This window comes from Mustela nivalis (assembly GCF_964662115.1).
Source record: "Mustela nivalis genome assembly, chromosome: 18".
NCBI lineage: Eukaryota > Metazoa > Chordata > Mammalia > Carnivora > Mustelidae > Mustela > Mustela nivalis.
In genome coordinates, this window is record NC_139037.1 from 56,506,393 (window position 1) to 56,520,181 (window position 13,789).

General features: G+C 46.5%; 1 protein-coding gene across 1 annotated transcript in view; it reads right to left on the reverse strand.

Annotated features, from left to right (window-relative positions):
- Positions 1–694: 694 nt before the first annotated feature.
- SAE1 (SUMO1 activating enzyme subunit 1) overlaps positions 695–13,789 on the reverse strand; it is an 80,504-nt gene continuing 67,409 nt past the window's right edge. Inside the window, exons 8-9 of the mRNA XM_082710595.1 lie at positions 5,395–5,464; positions 695–1,765 (exon numbers count right to left, since the gene is read on the reverse strand). Of these exons, the coding sequence (XP_082566721.1) occupies positions 1,673–1,765; positions 5,395–5,464 (163 nt within the window). The 3' untranslated portion in view covers positions 695–1,672. The remainder of the gene's footprint in view (positions 1,766–5,394; positions 5,465–13,789) is intronic.

Genomic DNA, 13,789 nt, shown 5'->3' on the forward strand with positions numbered 1-13,789 from the left:
CAGTCTTAGCCTAACTCGGGGAGGAGGAGAGGGGACCGAGGGAGGGTCAGAGAATTAAGTGCCTCCTCTCTGTGGAGACCTATTTTTTTTTCTTTTCTTTTCCTCTGCAGCAGGACTGAGATAGGAAAGGAGTTTGTTCTAACTGGCCAGACTCACAGCTCACACAATTTTACAAGAAAGAGAAACCCCAGGACGATGGTGCGAGCTGGAGCACGCGCGGGCTGTCAACTCAAAGACAAACCCACCATCCCCAATCAGTGAAGGCTTTGGCCCCTGCCAGCTGTGAAACTTGCGGCACATGACTGAAGGGTCACTTAGCTCTCCTACGGAGCCCCTGCCCACTCGGACCGCGCACAGGGCCTGCTGCACAGGGGATCCCCACGGAAGGCAGGATCATTGCATCTTTTACTTCTTCCCCATTAATTTAACTCTTGTCACCGAGAATAGCCACTATTGAACTGAATTAGACACAAGACAGTTGGAACAAGAAGCTTCTACGCAATCTAGAATTTGAGCCACCTGACTCTTGCTGCATTACCCAGAAAAACAGTGGCAGGAATGGTGACAGAGGGGAGGAGTCTCTGCATCACACTGAAGCATCCAGTGATTTTTCTTTAGGTTAGAAAAGGCGACTGATAGGATCACTCCCTCATCACCAGAAGGCGCTTGTAATGTGGAAAAATAAATAAACAAATCCTAAAGCAAATAACTTTATTTCTATCATTTCTTCTTAAAGAACCAAGGAAACATAGAAAATATAAAAAAACAAAACAAAACACAAAGCTGCAATTTGGGGGGTAAAGGAAGGACTGACACAGCCCTCGAAAGCAACGGGCTCCAGGACGATCTGAGTTGCATCAGGGATGGGGGGTGGACAGGGCTCTGGTAAGACAGGCTCCTATGTCCTAGCTGGGGCCCCGATACCTCAGAATCCTCAGGAGGTGACACCCTGGAATCTGCCTTTTTAAAACAAGTCTTCCCGCTAATACTCACTTTGCAAGGTCTCGCCCTAATGCCCAAGGGAACTCTGGTAACATTTCCTCTCTTCCAAAATCCAGGCTAAAACCCAACTAATCCTGAACTAAAACTTAGGAACAGCACACCAGAGGCCACCTGTTGTTTTTCAGGATCTCAAACTCTGGAGGAAACACTTTCCACTTGCCCTGTCTTTCCCTCTCTGGGGCACCTGTCTGCACGTGGAACTGCGGCTCCACTAGAGTTTCACCCGGCTCGGCCTCGTTCCCCACCTGGAGTCATGCTCTTCTCCGCACGACACCAGGCAGGGAATGAGTCCACGGAGGTGGCGAGAGGATCCCAAACAACAAGGTGTGCCTGTCCCTGGCAGGCGTCTCCTGCGGAAGCTCAAAGGACTGGTGATGCTGTGGTGGCCCCAGGACAGGGGGATGCGTCAGAGGGGGTGTACAGGTGACGCTGGCACGAAGCCCTCGACGGTGTGGGATGGAGACACCGGTTCCTAAGCCCCTTGCTGAGCAGCTGCTGGTGCATGGAAATCGCACATCTGGACAAGCTCATTGCTCGCGGGAAATGGTTTGTACTAGTCCAGTGGCCTCACTTCCCCCGCGCTTGGAGCAGCCTTCGTCGGGGGGAGGGGACAGGGCACACGTGCAGTCAGGCTGCAGGTCAGTATCTCCAGGGTAGCCAAGTCTTGGGTTCACTTGGGGCCGAGGCACTCCACAATCCCACTGCCCTTCATGCCATCAAAAAAGAAGAAGTTGTTGTGAGGAGGGTCCCTCTGAGACAGGGCCTGGGAAGAAAAACAAGACAAGGGTTCAGCTCAGACGCTTTAAAAGAAAAAAAGAAAAAGAAAAAGCCCTCAAAAACCAGATCTTCTAGGGTGCCTGGGTGGCTCAGTGGGTTAAGCCGCTGCCTTCGGCTCAGGTCATGATCCCAGGGTCCTGGGATCGAGTCCCACATCGGGCTCTCTGCTCGGCAGGGAGCCTGCTTCCTCCTCTCTCTCTCTGCCTGCCTCTCTGCCTACTTGTGATCTCTCTCTGTCAAATAAATAAATAAATAAATAAATCTAAAAACAAACAAAAACAAAAACAAAAAACAACCAGATCTTCTAGAACTCGGCAGCAGTCTTCAACAGAGGCTGGTTCTTCTCCCCAGGGGGTCACTGGCTACGTCTAAGCCACAACCGTGACTGCCACGTCTCTCTGCACTGTCCCCGATCACTCATGTATTTGGACAGATCGTTTAGCCTCTCTGAACCTCATTTTCCCCGTGTGAAATGAAAACAGCACACGTGCTGTCCTCGGCATTGAGAGATGCTGCTCCTGAGCCATGTGAAACGGCGCCCCACCTGGAGCAGCGGCGCCCCATCAGCTGCGGGACACACTGGAAGAGCCAGACGTGGATCTTCTAGAAGGAGACATGCTGCCTGCCTTTGTCTGCAAGACAGGCCAGGGCTGGCTGGGATCCAGAAAACCTTAGAGGTGCCATTTAGCCTGGAAATGGTGATTAACTTGTGGGGTTAAGAGAAGCACAGGGCATTTTAAATGTGCAGCTAGACCTCCTGAAATCAGGTGCTGAATCATGTGTGTACATGTGTGTACTGGAGAAAGGACTCATGGGTGTCAGTGAATTTTCTAAGAGGTTCTTAACTCAAAAAGGGCTGCCATTTAAAGACGAGGACATCGCCCAAGCGCGCCCCTGGGCAGAATTCAAAGGCCTGTCATTCACGGGGCAGGACCGCTTCTACAAGGTTAGGAATGCACTCCAAACAGCCTGAACTTCGCTTTGAATCGAGCACCAATCTCAACCTGTTTCTTCCTCTGTAAAACGGGAGCAATTACACCGCCTTCAAGTGTTATTCATCCATCCGTCCATGGAAAACTTCTAGAGCATCTACTCTGTGCCCAGTATCCTAGCAGGTACTGAGTTTTCTAAGACATGGTTAAGACAGAGGCCCGCTTCTCTGGGCTCACATGCAAAAAGGCAAATCAAGAGCACGTGCCTACTACAGTTTTTGGTGAACATGAGATGTGATCGAGCTTGAGACGAATTCTCCAAAAGTGCAAGCTGCCAGGACCACCAGGAGCCGGGGTCCTTTACCACAATCTGAGGACCCCAAGCACCCAGCCAGGTGAAAGGGCCCAAGAGCCCGCACTTGGAACTCCTAGACCCTAGGACTCAAGTTATAGGACATGACACAGTAGAAGCCAGTAGTGCCACTGCCACCACCGTCAGCACTATACGGCAGACTGGGAGGCCGAGCGGGGACAGTGGGAGACAAAAGGAGGACTGACACCTAAGGAAGCATGACAGGAAGGGCATATGGATGGAGTATGTGGTGTTTGGAATGATGGAAGGAAGAAAACCAAGAGGATTTGGAGGGAAGGGAATTACGTTTGCCCTCCGTCCCCTAGTTTACTTGTTACGGATGGTCAGATTGTCCTAAGGAGAGGGGGAGGGTCCTGCAGCCTTCAGACTATGGGACCCTGGTGCCAGCTGGCTGAAGGCTGAATCGTGTTCACTAAGAGGCGGGGGTGGTGGGGACAAGACACCAGGCCATGCGGTGAACATGGGGCAAAAGGTAAAGTGCTTCCCAAGCAAGATGGGGGTAGGGGGAGATTCCAAACACACCCAGCAACCAAGAATGCAGAGTCCTCTGGCTGTCTGGGATAAACAGAAACAAGATGCGGGTGACAGCTGTCCCCAGCAGGCAGGAAGGAGGGGGCCGCATTAGAGGTTAGGACTGGGACGCAGGAAAGCCACCGCAAACAATGGGGTCAAGGCCAGCCGCCCTGACCCTTAATCTCCATCCCACATGAAAATCGCAGGGAGCAGCTTCTTGGTGAGATGTACAATGTGAGGCTGAACGCACAAAGATAGTGCCCAGGCCCAGAGATCAGACTGCCTGGGCTCAGATCCTGGCTCCGCCACTTGTCTGCACCTTGGCTCTCCCTTTACGTAGCAGGTGCTCACAGAAGTCCTACCTCAGAGGGCTCTTGTGAGGAAAAGACAAGTGTATCCTTGTGAAGAATACAGGGTAGGCATTTCAGTAAGCACTGTTACTGTTTTTGTCACTGCAGGCTACAAAAATGAGTATGTTCCCTTATGATTCTCCCATCACGGCGTTTCCTCCTCCTGAGTCTGTCCATAGGCGGCCTCAGAATCCTTCTCCACAGTCTCCTGAGCAGCCACAGCAGACTTCTCAGACTGGGCACAGGATTTTCACAGCAGTCTAAACTAAGCAGAAGGCATGAAAGGAAACAGGTGTGGCCATCGCATCCCTCTCTTCTTCTCCCTCTGAATCTCCTTGGGGCTCTAGTCCCTATTCCCTATGACATAGAAAGCTGGATTTAGGGAGAAAATTTGGTCCAGAGAAAAGGATCAGGAAATACAGAGAGAAAGAGAAAAGAGCCTTAAAGAAGGCAGGACTATCAAATTCAGTCAAATGTCTCTAGAGCAAATTTACTGACTCCAAGACAGAGTAGCGAGAGCTGGATCTCCAAATGGTCCCCGTGAACTCAAACACATCATATAAATGAGCATGGAAAATCACTTAACTAGGCACGACTCCGCTCCATGAAAGAAAAGAACAAACCATCATCGCAAATCTAGCAAAGCAGTCGAGAACCTACAAAAGGCAGACTGAGAGTCTTTGGGCAAATATTAAAGCCCCAAAGAAAGTATCTGGGGACATGCTATCATTCTGATGACCAAAATGTTCCAGAAGAGACTCAAAAGGCTGGCCGTGCTCGTTATTGGTTACGTAAGCCCAAGTGAAATATTTCGCTTCTGAGAGGGACAATGACACCAAACCTAATGTGGTCAGAGGTCGCCCTCTCTGGAGCCTTGTGGGGCTGCTGGGACAGTACACATGCCCCATTGGTACTGGGTGCCTCTTCTGAACTCATGCCCCGGCTGTGCGCATCAATGGGAGGGAGCTCTGATGCCGCGGTCGCGGACAGAGAAAAGCCACATCAAGGAGGAGTTAAGAGCACAGGTTTTGGCACCCATCTCCAGGCCTCAGTGTGTCCCCCGCCCCACTTTAAATGGTGATCGTGACAATATCCATTTCACAGAGCTGTGAGAAGCAGAACACACAGCACATCCCGTAAGTACCATGAAGCTCACGACTATAGTCCGGGGAGAGTCTGCAGGCAGGACCTGAAGGACACCGTGCCCAGCTCTGGGCTCGGCACAGAGGAGACGTGCAAAGATCACTGCCGTATGCTCATCCGCATGGGCTGGACAGAACAGGACAACGTGCAGAGGCGAAGAAGGGAAAAAGGCAGGGCATGAAATGAGAATGACTGGGGTCAGAGAAACCAGGCAGCCCTCCGAGGTGGCCGTGGATTCTCCCAGTTGGCTCATGGACAAGGTCATGGTGGAGCAATGATCTTCGGCTCCAAAGGGTCTCATTACCTTCACAATTTCCTGGGCCAAGATTCCTCCAACCACTGCACACACTGGGGCCATCTCAGAGAAGCAGTACCTAGAAGAGAAGACAAATGAACTGGAGCCCCGAGGAACAGGAAGGCTGGGAGGACATCTGACAAAGGTCGGTAGTGGGCTTGCCTTAATGGAAACACCTCCTACCAGGAGGAGTCAGTTCAGACACCAATCCTAATGCTGGCACCAAGGCGTGAAATCGAAATCGGCTCCAGGAGGTAGCTGGGAAAGACCTCTGAACCTTGCGAGGCGGGCACAAATTGTTTCAGGTTTTTTTGTTTAAGTTACAATTTTTTTGTTTAAGTTAAAGGAAACACTATATCCGTGCTTCCTAAAAATAAGGTCGAACAAATATCAGATGTTTCAGTGCCCTGGTCACATTCTCGCAATTCTCTTCTTACCCACAATGGGCAGCGGGCTTCTATCTGCTATTCCCAGACAACTGTCAGGGAGAAGGCCTGTGTTAACATGCAGGAGGCATGGGAAAGCTGGGGCCTGTAATGAAGCATGGGGGCACAAAGCCTCTGCTACTCACAGAGATACCAACCCTTGTGGGCTGGGATGGTGCATCCAGAGGACAAATCTTAGCTAATACCGTCACCTGCCCCTCCAAATTACTGCTCCTGGGTAGGACAACCCACTTCCACCCCCTCCCCAGAGGAAGTGAATTCTGCCAGTTCCCAGCACTGAACACAGAAGGTAATTTTTAAATTAGCAAAGTGGAACACAGAGAAGTTAAAGGGAAAGCTTCCCTAAGACACTGGAAGACACCTCCAATATTCCCAATGTGGTAAATGTGGTAAAATTTTAAAATGTGCATTTTTTAAAAATGCACATATCTAAACATATATAATTTAAAATCCAAGTAATAATAATCATTATTCACTCTGCTCTGTACCCTACTGATGGATATTTAAGCTGCTCAACATTGCAAACATACATCTTTGGCATAGGTGTCCAATAATTCCTTAAAAAAAAAAAAAAAAAAAAAAGATTATTTATTTATTTATTTATTTGATACAGAGAGAGAGAGAGTGTGAGCAAATGAGCATAGCATGTGGAGCTGCAGGCAGAGGGAGACGGAGAAGCAGGCTCCCCAATGAGCAGGGAGCCTGATGTGGGGTTTGGTCCCAGCACCCTGGGATCACGACCTGAGCCAAAGGCAGACACTTAGCTGCCTGAGCCACCCAGACGCCCGGTGTTCAGTAAATGCTTTATGACAAATTCCTAAATAGAGAATTTTGGGGTCCTGACACACTGTGCCAAAATCCCCTCCAGAAAAGCTTTACCATTTCAACTCCCACCAACCGTGTGAAGCTGCCCATCTCCTCACACCCTGGTGGGACCAGCATTGCCATCTCTGCAACCACGGAGGTTAACTTTTCCTCTGGATTATCAAGTTCCTTTAGAGAACATAAAACTAATAGAGAACTATACCAACAGCGCCTGGGTGGCTCAGTCATTAGGCCTCTGCCTTTGGCTCAGGGTCCTGGGATCAACCACATCAGGGTCCCTGCTCAGCAGGAAGCCTGCTTCTCCTTCTCCCACTCCCCCTGCTTGTGTTCCCTCTCTCGCTGTGTCTCTGTCAATAAACAAACAAAATCCAAAAAAAGAGAGAGAACAAACTATACCAAAGAAAAACTGGCCACTCATAATCCCACTACTCAAAGATAATCAAATGTGGAAATATTCTTCCTTTAAAAAATATTCCTATATTCTGTGCAATCAGACTATACAATTTAATATTCTGCTTTTTTTCTCTCAAAAAGCGTATTATCTCAACAAAATGCTAGAGAACCTAACCAGGAACATACAGAAAGGATAAAACAACCATAACTAAGTGGGATTTACAACCAGGAATGCAAAGTTGGTATACTATCTGAAAAATCAATGTAGTATTGCCATATTACACAAATAAAGGGACAATAAACACATGATCATCTCAAGTGACAGAGGAGGAAAAAAAAAGCATTTGACAAAATCCAGCACCACTTCATGATAAAAACACTCAACAAACTGGGAATAGAGGAAAATTCCTTCAACCTGATAAAGGGCATCCATGAAAAAATCCACAGCTAACATTCGTACTTAATGGTGAAAGACTGAAAGCTTTCTTCCTAAGATCGGGAATAAGACAAGGATGTCTGCTCTCACCACTTCTATCTGACATTGTACTAGGGGTTCCAGCCAAAGCAGTCAAGGAAAAACAAACAAGACTGCCAGACTGGAAAGGAAGAAAATACATATTCACAGATAACACGATGTGGCATATAGAAAATACTAAGGAATCCACAGAAAAATTATTCTAACTATTAAATTTATTCGGCAAGGCTACAAGAGACAAGATCAATATACAAAAATTTAATTGTATTTCTATACATTAGAAATGAACATTCAGAAAATGAAATTAACACCTCCATTTACAATACCACCCAAAAGAATAAAATATTTAGGAATAATTTAACAATAGTTCTGTAAAACTAATATCCTGTAGACTAAAAAACATTGTTGAAAAAAACAAAAGATATAAATAAATGGAAAGATATCCCATGTTCATGGATCAGTACACTTAACACTGTTAAGGTGGCAATACTCCCCAAATTTAAACTATATATTTGGCACAATCCTAACCAAAATTCTTGCTGCCTTATTTGTAGAAATGCAAATTTCTACATCCTAAAAATCCATTCGGGAATGCAAGAGACCCAGACAAGTCAAAAGAGTCTTGAGAAAGAAGAAAGCTGAAGAACTCACATGTCCCAATTTTATAACTTATTACTACTACTGCTGCTACTACTACAAATCAACAGCAATCAAGACAGTATGGTAACTTTTTTTTTTTTTTTAAAGATTTATTTATTTGACAGAGAGAGAGAGAGATCACGAGCAGGCAGAGAGGCAGGTAGAGAGAGAGAGAGAGAGGAGGAAGCAGGCTCCCTGCCAAGCAGAGAGCCCGAAGGGGGACTCAATCCCAAGACCCCGAGATCATGACCTGAGCCGAAGGCAGAGGCCTAACCCACTGAGCGACCCAGGTGCCCAACACTGTGGCACTTTTATCTATATGGAAAGACATATATATCAGTGAAACAGAAATTTGAAAATCCAGAACAAGACCTACATATACAGTCAACTGATTTCTTTTTTTTTAAGATTTTATTCATTTATTTGACAGAGATCACAAGTAGGCAGAGAGGCAGGCAGAGAGAGGAGGGGGGAGCAGGCTCCCTGCCAAGCAGAGAGCCCAATGTGGGGCTAGATCCCAGGACGCTGGGATCATGACCCAAGCCGAAGGTAGAGGCTTTAACCCACTGAGCCACCCAGGTGCCCCTGGTCAACTGATTTTTGACAAGGGTGAAAAGACCATGAAGAAAGTCTTTAACAAATAGAACTGGATAATTGGGTCTCCACATGCAAAAGAATTAAGCTGAACCCCTACCTCACATCATGCACAAAAGCTGACTCAAGGGTGGGAACCAGGTGGTGGGTATCAGAGAGGGCGCGGATTGCATGGAGCACTGGGTGTGGTGCAAAAACAATGAATACTGTTATGCTGAAAAGAAATTTAAAAAAAAAAAGAAAAAAAAAAGCTGACTCAAAAATGACTTATGGTGGGGCGCCTAGGTGGCTCAGTGGGTTAAAGCCTCTGCCTTGGCTCAAGTCATGATCCCAGTGTCCTGGGATCAAGCCAAGCCCCATATTGGGCTCTCTGCACAGCAGGGAGCCTGCTTCCTCCTTTCTCTCTGCCTGCCTCTCTGCCTACTTGTAATCTCTGTCTGTCAAATAAATAAATAAAATCTTAAAAAAAACCTTTTTAAAATGACTTATAGGACCTTTTATTTTTTTTTAAAGATTTATTTATTTATTTATTTGACAGAGAGATCACAAGTAGACAGAGAGGCAGGCAGAGAGAGAGAGAGAGAGAGAGAGAGAGAGAAGCAGGCTCCCTGCTGAGCAGAGAGCCCTATGCGGGACTCGATCCCAGGACCCTGAGATCATGACCTGAGCCGAAGGCAGCGGCTTAACCCACTGAGCCACCCAGGCGCCCGACTTATAGGACCTTTTAAATGTAATAGCTGAAACTACAAATTAAGCAATAAGCTTCCTAAATACTATATTAGGAAAAGCACATGTGAAAAAACAAAAAACAAAACAAAACAACTCCAGATACACTGTAGTCATACAAATTAAAAACATGCGCTTCGAAGGATACTTTCACATCAAAGAGAATGAAAACACAAGTCATGGAATAGGAGAAAATTTTTACAAATCATGTATCTGATGAACAACTTGTATTCAGATCCTACAGAGAACTTTTTTTTTTTTTTAAAGATTATTTATTTGAGAAAAACATAGAGCAAGAGTGACACCAAACATGAGCCAGAAGGGGAAGCAGAGGGAGAAGCAGACTCCCTGCTCAGCACAGAGCCCAACGTGGGGCTTATCCCAGGACCCTGCAATCATGACCCAAGCCAAAGGCAGATGCCTGACTGAGCCAGATGCTCAGGTGCTCCTCTACAGAGAAGTCTTATGATTAACAACAAAAAGATAAACCAATTAAAAAAGGACAAATGATCTAAATAGACATTTTGCTGAAGAACATATATAAATGGCCGGTAAGCACACGAAGAGAGGCTCTACACACCATTAGTTATTAAAAGAATGCAAATCAGGGGCAGCTGGGTGGCTCAGTGGGTTAAAGCCTCTGCCTTTGGCTCAGGTCATGATCCCACGTCCTGGGATCAAGTCCCGCATCGGGCTGTCTGCTCAGCGGGGAGCCTGCTTCCTCCTCTCTCTCTGCCTGCCTCTCTGCCTACTTGTGATCTCTGTCAAATAAATAAATAAAATCTTAAAAAAATGCAAATCAAAACAACAGTGAAATACAATTTATTACTCACTAAGGTTAAATTAACAGACAAAAACACTTGCTGGTAAGGATGTGGAGACACTGGAAGCCACACAAAGTGCTGGTGGACTGGTAAACTGGAAGACAGTCTGGCAGTTTCTCAAGACGTTAAACATAGAATTACCATATGAATCATCGATTCCACTCTTAGTTCTACACACCCAAGAGAAATAAAATCTTATGCTCAGATGAAAACACGTAAATGTTTATAGTGGCTTTAGTCTCTAATTGTCCCAAACTGGGAATAACCCAAATGCCCTTCATCTGGTGAACAAACTGGTACATCCATGTAGTGGACGTCTGCTCGGCAGCAAGAAGAAATGAGCGATCCATTCATACAAAATGGATGAACTTCAAGTGAATTAAGCTAAGTGAAAGAAGCCAGACTCAAAAAGTTACGCTTGCTGAATGACTGCATTTTATGTTACACTATTGGATAAGGGAGAGCTACAGGGATAGAGAAAAGATCAGCTGCCTTGTTATCAACGCACTACAAGGGAAAAAAAATTTTTTTTTAAGATTTTTATGTATTTGACAGAGAGAGACACAGAGGGGGAACACAAGCAGAGGAGTGGGAGACTTGGAGAAGCAGGCTTCCCGCTGAGCAGGGAGCCTGATGCAGGGCTCGATCCCAGGAACCCGGGATCATGACCTGAGCTGAATGAAGGCAAACGCCTAACAACTGAACCAGGAGCCCCTGAATTCATGGAACTTTAAAAACAAAACAACCGACAACTATACGGTCAACTAATCTTTTGACAAAGCAGGAAAGGATATCAAATGGAGAAAAGACAGTCTCTTAAGCAAACGGGTGATAGGACTGGACATCAACAGGCAGAAGAATGAAAATCTTTCTTTTAAAGATTTTATTTGCGAGACATCCTGAGACAGAGTGAACACAAGCAAGGGTGGGAAGAACAGAGGGAGAGGGAGCAGCAGAGCAGGGAGCCTGATGCGAGGCTGGATCCCAGGAGCCCGGGATCATGACCTGAGCCAAAGGCAGACGACTGAGCCACCCAGACGCCCTTGGACCACGTTTTAACACCATAAACAAAAATAAATTCAAAATGGATGAAGGACCATCAAAATCCTAGAGGAGGGACACCTGGGTGGCTCAGTTGGTTAAGCAGCTGCCTTTGGCTCAGGTCATGATCTCAGCGTCCTGGGATCGAGTCCCGCATCAGGCTCCTTGCTTGGCAGGGAGCCTGCTTCTCCCTCTGCCTCTGCCTGCCATTCTGTTTGCCTGTGCTTGCCCTCTCCCCCTCTCTCTCTTTGATAAATAAATAAAAATCTTAAAAAAAAAAAAAAATCCTAGAGGAGAACATAGGCATAAACCTCCCCGACCTCAGCCATGGCAAAGCTTGGGACTCCATCTAGATGAAAAGTTTCTGAGCAGTGAAGGGAACAACAAAACTAAAAGGGAACCTAGGGAATGGGAGGAGGGGTTTGCAAATGACACATATGATAAAGGGCTAGTATCCACAATCTATAAAGAACATAACCAAACTCTCAACACCCCCAAAAACAAAGAATCCACTTAAGAAATGGGCAGAAGACATGAATAGACACTTTTCCAAAGACATCCAGAAGGCTACACATGAAAAGATGCTCCACATCACTCATTGGTAGGGAAATACAAATCAAAACCACGATGAGATATCACCTCACAACTGTCAGAACGGCTAAAATTAACAACAGAAGCAATAACAGGTGTTGGTGAGGATGTGAAGAAAGGGGAACCCTCTTGCCCTCTTGGTGGGAATGCAAACTGGTACAGCCTCTCTGGAGAAGAGTTTAGAGGTTCCTCAAAACGTTGAAAATAAAAATAACCTATGATCTAGCAACTGCACTACTAGGTATTTCCCCAAAGGACACAAGAATACAGATTCGAAGGGGGACACGCCCCCCAATGCTTAGAGCAGCATTATCGACAATGTCAAACTATGGAGAGAGCCCAAGTGTCCATCAACTGATGACAAGATGTGGCGCGCGCGCGCGCGCGCACACACACACACACACAGGAATATTATTTAGCCATCAAAAAGAATGCTTTCTTCCACACGCAATGACGTGGACGGAGCTAGAGTGTATTCTGCTAAGTGAAATAAGTCAGCCAGAGAAAGACAAATACCGTATGATCTCATTTATATGTGGAATATAAGAAAGAAAACAGACGAACATATGGGAAGGGGGAAAAGAAAAAAAACAGAGAAGGAAACAAGCCATAAGTGACTTTTTCTTTTTTTAAAGAGTTTTTATTTATTCACTTGAGAGAGAGACCAAGAGAGCACAGGCAAGGGAGAGGGAGAAGCAGACCTCCCCACCCCTACCCCGCTGCCACTGAGCTGGGAGCCTGACGTGGGGCTCGATCCCAGAACCCTGGGATTGTGACCTGAGCTGTGGCAGAAGCCCAACCATCTGAGCTACCCAGGCACCCCACTGTAAGTGACTCTTAACGATAGAGAACCAACAGAGGAGACGAGTGGGGGATGAGATAGATGCGTGATGGGTATTAAAGGGGCAGCTGGAATGAGCACTGCATGTTATATGTCAGTGACGTATCACTGAATTCTACTCCAGGAACTAACATTGCACTATATGTTAACTAACAAAATTTATATATAAAAAAAAAAAAACAAAAACAACAACAACAACAAAAAACAAAACCCTGGGATATCTGGGTGGGTCGGTTGGTTAACTGTCTGCCTTTGGCTCAGTACTTGATCCCAGGGTCTGGGGATCGAGTCCCACATTGGGCTCTTCGCTCCGCAGGGAGCCTGCTTCCTCCTCTGCCTCTCCACTCTACTCATTCTCTTAAATAAATAAAATCTTCTTTTTTTAAAGATTTTATTTATTTATTTGACAGAGATCTCTAGTAGATGGAGAGGCAGGCAGTGAGTGAGAGAGAGAGAGAGAGAGAGAGAGAGAGGAGGAAACGGGTTCCCCACTGAGCACAGAGCTCGATGCAGGACTCGATCCCAGGACCCTGGGACAATGACCTGAGCTGAAGGCAGAGGTTTTAACCCACTATACCACCTAGGTCCCCCAAATAAAATCTTTAAAAGCAAAACAAAACACCCCCCCCCCCCGCCACATACAACTCACAGAACATTTATTCAAGAGAGCGAGAGAAAGAAGCAGGCTCCTCACTGAGCAGGAAGCCTGGCGTAAGACTTGAATCCAGGATCTTGGGATCATTACCTGAGCCAAAGGCAGACGCTTAACCGACAGAGCCACTCAGGCACCTCTGTATATAAGTTTTTTTTAAAAAAGATTTCATGTCGGGGCGCCTGGGTGGCTCAGTGGTTTGGGCTGCTGCCTTCGACTCGGGTCATGATCTCAGGGTCCTGGGATCGAGCCCCGCATCGGGCTCCCTGCTCCGCAGGAAGCCTGCTTCTCTCTCTCTCTCTGCCTGCCTCTCTGCCTACTTGTGATCTCTGTCTGTCAAATAAATAAATAAAATAT